At 40.1% G+C, this 7,253-nt stretch overlaps 1 protein-coding gene across 1 annotated transcript; it reads left to right on the top strand.

The window, feature by feature from the left end:
* Positions 1–2,528: 2,528 nt before the first annotated feature.
* Positions 2,529–3,512, top strand: LOC146965499 (gamma-crystallin M3-like). Its single transcript, XM_085764539.1, has 3 exons — positions 2,529–2,633; positions 2,815–3,054; positions 3,198–3,512. The coding sequence occupies exons 1-3, from the start codon at positions 2,625–2,627 to the stop codon at positions 3,471–3,473; spliced, it is 525 nt and encodes a 174-aa protein (XP_085620665.1). The 5' UTR covers positions 2,529–2,624; the 3' UTR covers positions 3,474–3,512.
* Positions 3,513–7,253: the final 3,741 nt, after the last annotated feature.

Raw genomic sequence — 7,253 nt, 5'->3', positions numbered from 1 at the left:
TTGGTCAAGTTTGATTTCCCTTTGTCCACATGTGACGACCTCATATCAAATAAGTGCCAAAACTGAGATGTTAAACTTCTAAAAGCCAACTGTCATACTTGTTGGTATTTGTGTGTGTTGCTTCCATTCAGTTCTGCTGTATGAAGGGACGGTTTATTAGTTATTTCTCAGTTGGAACAAGAAATTATTTGTTAAACTGTCTTAATTTAGCTTTTTTGTAAGTTGATCATCATCTCAAGAGCAACGAGGAACGAGACAATCTTCAACTCTAGGACAATGGTTGGCAACAATAAATCTTAGACCTGTGATTTACATTATGATCTTTGATGTCAATATTTCATATTCATAACTCGGTCGGGATACTTTCAGTATCCCGACTTTCAGTATCCCGACTTTTGACAGGTATGTGTCTTGTTCTTGCTAGCAGTTCACCATGATGCTACTTTGTCCATGCGTTCTTGGGGGGAAAAAAGTGCACAATATGTTGCTATTACTTAATAAAAACCATATTACATCCCTCCTTATGTGTCATGGCATTAAAACTCAACTGGTCTCCAGGTGAAAACAGTGTGATACCAAACCACCTCTGAATCCCTATACCTGAACCACAGTTGATACAAGTCATTAATAAAAGAGTAGAATAAAGCCAGGGTCGGAGAAAAGGTCTTTGACCTTCACTTGTTACGACCCTGGAGCTCCAGCATGCATCATATCGCTGATATTTTAGTTGCTAACGTTTTGTTAAAACATCTTTCGAGAGTCTCATTACAGCTGCCAGCTTGAGTGTCACTTAAGACTCATTTGTGATAAACAAATGGAGCTCAACACAAAGAATTAACAAACCTCAACAAAATCAAGGACTTACAGGAGCAGCTGATGTTCTTCTGTTTGTATACTGTATGTTTGGGATGTCATCGTCCACCTGTGGAGATTTAATGACTATAGTCACTAATGAAGAAATAGGGACTAATTACTACCACATGTAAGGTGGTCTACAATCTATTTAAAAAGCTTACAGTGCCTTCACATTATTCAGAAACACTGCACACAGGTGAGGAGATTAAAGTATCACTGAGTCTATTTGAAATGTTGTGATCTGAAGAAAAATCTTCCTCTGAATCTTAATGGCCAGTTCTATTCTTTGTTATTGCATTGGTCATACTGTAACAGTAAATATAGTTTTTTCTTGTTATATCTTGTTTTGTTTATATTACAACACCTGTAGTTAGTTTCACACTGAGATAATAACACTGACTTGCTAATACTGATGCTAACACCAACAACTGAGTAGATAGATATTTGAAGAGGAAAACACAGGTGTAAATAATAAAATCCAGGACCGCCACTGCCACTTAGCAGCTTCAGTTTGAGGGTCCTCGGTCCTGGTTCTGTTGGATCCCTGTCACACTGCCATCATCCACTGGGACATCTGGACAGAACAGGACCAGGAGCTTTTGTTTCCCTTCTAGATACACGACTGAACAGAGCGAGTCTGTCAAGAACCAAACCAGAACATCACATTTACAATGAAATGATTGATGATTAATGTATCATTTATCTGCCACCATTTTGATAATCAACCAACCACTCATTGGTGGTAAAAAAATAAAAATAAAATAAAAAAAAAGTGTGAGAAGCACCTGTTTTCCCTGTTTTACAAGAGTATAGACAGTTCATACTGTAATACAAGTCTTTATTTTGGGGGGATGTTTAACCTTTTTTATTGGAGAGGACAGAGGAGCTTTGATAAGGCACAAGAAGAAGGAATGGGGAAACGTTGAGCACAGTTGGGAATTGAACCATCAACCTTCTGCATGAGAGGCTGAGTCCATCCCCACTCACCCACCAGAGCGCTTTATCTCTGCAGTTCACTGGTTGTAAAACTGAACAACCATATTTGCAGTGCAGGAAACGTTTTGTCTCTTTCTGACTTTCTAAAGACCAAACAACAATCTGATTCAAAAAAACAAAAAACAAAACAAAACCTCACTGGCAGGTCAATCAATGATTTAACAAAATCACAGTATCAGACTTTTAGTTGAAACACTATTCTCTATTAGCTTCATCTATTTAACCGCTGTGGCTTCCAGAGCTGGTGGAATTAAAATAAACAGACACACTACTACTTCACTACGATGAAAAATGACATTGCTTGACTTTAGGATAACAGTTCATAATAAGAGATCAGTGGACAGGAGGTCATTTAGGGCATTTTAACAGGGAAAATGTGGAGTATTCAATGAATAGACCTGTATTGTGCTTGTTCTTGAGACATGAATGGTCAAAGGATGACAAATCTAATCAGACAGCCAGTTTAACAGGGATCAAACTCAGACTTTCCTTGTCCCTTCCCTCCCCTCCCCTCCCTCGGTCTGAGAAATGTTAAACCTCCAGCTCAGTTCTTCTCCCTCCTCTCCCGCCTTGTGTCTTCCGCCCATTTCCCCTCCTTTTGTTCTGGATCGTGATGGCACAGATGAAATTAACAGCGATCGCAGAGCTGCTTATTCATCAGCTTCCAGATAATTTGAATAACAAAACCGTGTTAGAGCGCGTATAAAGTATAAAAGCCGCCTGGCAGCCACAGGTTGTTGGACAGATTCCCACAAACACACAGATCATCAAACATGGGCAAGGTATGTAGAGAACAGACCAGAAAACAAGCACACCTCACACCTCTCGACAGACACACACAGTGTAAACAGGAGGGAAACACAGAATACAAGAGGAAAAACTCTAAGCTAACTAAAGTCTATTTAGAAATGGACAAATCGAGATTTTTTCTCCAACTCCGTTGTTTGTTTTTCTTCTCTACAGATCACCTTCTACGAGGACAGGAACTTCCAGGGTCGCTCCTATGAGTGCATGAGCGACTGCTCCGACATGTCCTCCTACCTGAGCAGGTGCCAGTCCTGCAGGGTTGAGAGCGGCTGCTTCATGGTCTATGACCGCCCCAACTACATGGGAAACCAGTACTTCCTGAGGAGGGGCGAGTACGCCGACTACAACTCTATGGGCATGAGCGACTCCATCCGGTCTTGCCGTTTGATTCCCCAGGTAAGCAAAGAGTTTGAGACAACTGAGACGTCACATTTAGATGTTTTGTTATCAAAATAGTGAAGAAATTATTGCTTATTTCCAAAAATATGTGGAGTTTAAAGGTATCACAGCATCTCCTTTTTGTGTGTTTGCATCAACAGCACAGAGGTCAGTACAAGATGAGGATGTTTGAGAGAGAGAACTTCCAGGGCCAGAGCCACGAGCTGAACGAGGACTGCGACAACATCCAGGACCGCTACCGTATGAACGACTGCCAGTCCTGCAACGTGATGGACGGCCACTGGCTGATGTACGAGCAGCCCCACTACAGAGGCAGGATGATGTACCTGAGGCCCGGCGAGTACAGGAGCATGAGAGATGTGGGATACAGCGGCATGAAGCTCAGCTCCGTCAGGCGTATAATGGATTCCTGTTGAAGCAGAGTGCGAAAAATGTGCTGTCGAATAAAATGAAACGCAAATCAAACGCCACCTTGTCGTCGTGTCGTCTTGTATCACACACAAGATTTTGCGGTTGTCGGTTTTTTTTTGTTTTGTTTTTTGCTGAAGCTGTAGAGATAAACTACATCACATTGATCCAGCACTGAGTGGCAGTGTTACAGCCTCTGTACCATTGAGCTGTAAGGATCCACACTGTACACGAGCAGAGTCCTTTAGTTATCTATACAGTACAGGCTGTCACTATTTCTACTGATAACAGGTTCAGTTTATTTCATGTCCCAAGGGGCAATTTTGGTTGGAGCTCATAGGATCACATAAAGGTAAAAACATAAAACACAGAAACATATAGTGACATGCAACACGCATCAGTATAAATAACAATATAATATAACAATATAACCAATAACACATTATGATTTCCTCTATTAAAACATCACACTGTAGTTGGAGGTAAACACATCATCATGAAGGTTTAAAGCACCTACACAGATGACATTCACTGCTATTCATTTCACACACATTAAAACCATTTTTAAAAAGAAATATCCAAATGACTGTGTGTAACACAACAATTTGTAAAAAAGCTGAAAAAAAAAATCCAAGTGCATTGATAAGTCGATGAACAAGGTAAAGTGTCAGCTTCTTATACTGGGACTGAGTAATTGTGATTCACAAGCTGATTGATCTGAAACTGAACAATCATCCTGACAGTTGACCCTAAAAGTGTTTATGACAGTATGAATGTGTTAGTGTCTGAAGCTCAGCTCCTTACAGGTGAATAAAAGGAATAAACAACTAGATCACTGAGTTTAGTTCAATCACAAACACATCATCAAATCATCACATGTCTTCTAAGGATCTGAGATGATCCTTTGTTTAATTCATTTACTGGATTAAACTGTGCACTCATGTGTCTTAGATTTCAAGCTTTTTCAATACAATGAATTCATCAGCTGTGGAACATGAAGTCTGACATACACAAAGGGTTAAACATCAGTTAACTGTTTCTTATAAATACTTATACATTGAGTTTGGCCATTCAAATACATTAAGAGAAAGAAATTCACATTTCAGGGCGTATCCAGGAAAGTCCGATAGTTCACTTGCTTTGGTGTGGACCAAATTTTTTTTTACTTGGTGTGGTTTGTATTCACATTGCATTTATTTTTTACAAATGGACCAACTGTAAATAAAATCACGTGTGTCCCACAGTCGCCCAATGATTGGATTAAAAATTATCGGCGGGATCTTCCACGAAATGTACACAATGGATGTCATGAATGTGTTTCTTGCTGCCCTTTTAATTTGGTATTTCCAGTTGCACCTGTCCTGACTCCTGTGCTAATTCGTCACTTGGACAACCAGATGTGCAAGACGGCTACAAGGGATGTACACCATTAACTGATGACAAGAACTTTGCCTTCAGTCATATTTCACCTACAGTAGGCTATGTGCATCAGTCCCCTTGAAGGACGGTCAGACAACAAACACACAGATGTCTGCATGCGCATCAGAAGGATGGTGCGCTTAAAAAAAGAGGACGGCTGCACAGCTTTAGCAGCATACGTGTAATGTATTATAACAGCAAAAATCAGTTAACGGTTATTAATCGGATAACAAGCTTCTGTTATCAGTTTAAAAAATATTAAGAATGTGCATCCATTTTTTTAAACAATATTTTTTATTGAAATTTCAAATGTATTTCAAACTCAACATTAAATGTACAAACATTTTCTCCCATATCCCCTCGAACAGACAAAAAAATAAAATAAAAAAGCAAATGGACAGTTACAAGAATGTGCATCCATCACGTCTACGGGTCTGATAAATGTTTTCCTCTGACCAAATATGAAGGAGGCAGCGTGTCTCTTATGTGCTCCATTGTTGATAATTTCCACATTTTCTGACAACAACGGAAGCCTGTTGAATCCAAAAAGTCTCTTGGATTTTGTATTTGGTTCGAAAAAGGTTCGGATTGCATTCACACCATACACCAATCGCACCAGGGTTCGTTTCGGACTCTGGTGCAGATCAAACAAGGGAACCGAGTCCCAGCTGCAGAGGAGGTCTCGTTTCACTTGTTTGGTCCGCACCAGAGTCCGGTAGTTTGTATTCACACCTCCCCAAAAGGTCCGCACCAAGGAAATAGTCAGTTTCAAGTGAACTAAATAAACAAGCCTGGTGTGAATACGCCCTCGGTGTCAGGTTTATTTTCATATTATTTCTATTTTCCCCGATCATGTTTAAATTTGTGTACAGTATCCTACAGTACATAGTTGTAATAAATACAACATTGTATTGCTAAGTACTGCTGCCAGTATACTTGGGGCATTGTTTATTTCACTGGGTAGAACAGGCAACATATGCAGCGGCCCTGGTTAGATTCCACTAGCGGCCCTTTGCTGCATGTCATTCCCCCTCCCCTTTCCTGTCTCTCTGCAGCTATCCTAACAATTAAAAGCCACAATATAAGAGGGCACTTGAAACTTTGTTACAAACCCAAAGTTTACTTCTGAAATACGACTCAATGGAGGACATATTAAGATCTTTTACTTAAAGCAGAAGTAAGCAATCCGGTCGTTTTGGCTAACTTTCCGTCGGCCGATGGAGTTAGCAGTCCCCACTCTCGTCCCTACGTCACCGCATGCACGCGTATCCATTGGCTGCACACACAGAGAGGACCGCCCCTTTATGCCGTTCTCTCTCCTCATTGGATAAAGGTTGTAGGATACAAGGAAAGTTTTCTCCTCGGCTTACAGCAGAGCAGAGTGACTGACAGACCCGTGTTTCGGACCAAACACTCTATAGAAGTGATTGCTGTCGAAACATATAACTATTTAAGACTTATATTAACACAAACATTCTGCTTACTTCTGCTTTAAAGGAGCTATTAGAAACGTTTTCAACACATCAACACATAGCTAGCATTAGCAACAGCAACAGCTTATCACTTATCAGTCAAAAAAAGCATCAAACCTCATTCCTTTACTCAACAAGAGCTGTGTGTCCAATCGCTATGACCGGCAAGCTAAACAGCTAGCCTCTAGCCTAATGGGCCCTTCCCGCCATTTTCCAATACCGAGTCAGTGTATTGTTTAGTCTTCCTTGAGGAAGTACCTCTGCTGCTGTTCATAACCTAGCTAAGCCAAGTAGGCTAACTGCTGTAAATGCTAACATTAGTCATGTAAATGCAGCAAAATGTACACATTGGTTCTTTTTTTGTTAAAGTAACAATGTCAGACAGAATTAAAATATGAATTGAAGTCCTTAAGGTAAACATAAACATAAGTGAAAGTATTATTACCATATATTTCTTTACATAAAATGGAATAACTCCATTTGTGCTTAAATATTTTACTTGTACTTTTTTTTTTTTTTTTACATACTTTGCATTATTTCATATTAAAACTATTGCCAGTGAACAGCAGATTTCTCTTCAGTGACATGAAGTCAATGGTAAGACAAAGATGTGGACTGATGAGTAACCTGTGAATGCAACAAAGACCCAGCACTGACAGCACAAAGAGTCCCAGCTGATACACTCAGTGCTCTCACCCACCTGTACCCCATAGGAGAGCTGCTGCTGTTGGCACTGCCCCAGATGCATGCAGTCTGGAATAATAACCATTTACAGACCGATTTAACAAACATTATAGCCCTGTACGCAACGCTGCTGAGTAAGATGTTCAAAACAATGGCTCCATAGATCATTTAGCTATCATGATGGGTATAAATGTGACACACAGTTTGGCTTGG

Source organism: Trachurus japonicus, chromosome 21, assembly GCF_045865225.1.
Source record: "Trachurus japonicus isolate A0001 chromosome 21, Traja_1.0".
NCBI lineage: Eukaryota > Metazoa > Chordata > Actinopteri > Carangiformes > Carangidae > Trachurus > Trachurus japonicus.
This window is presented reverse-complemented; position numbering and strand designations above follow the sequence as displayed.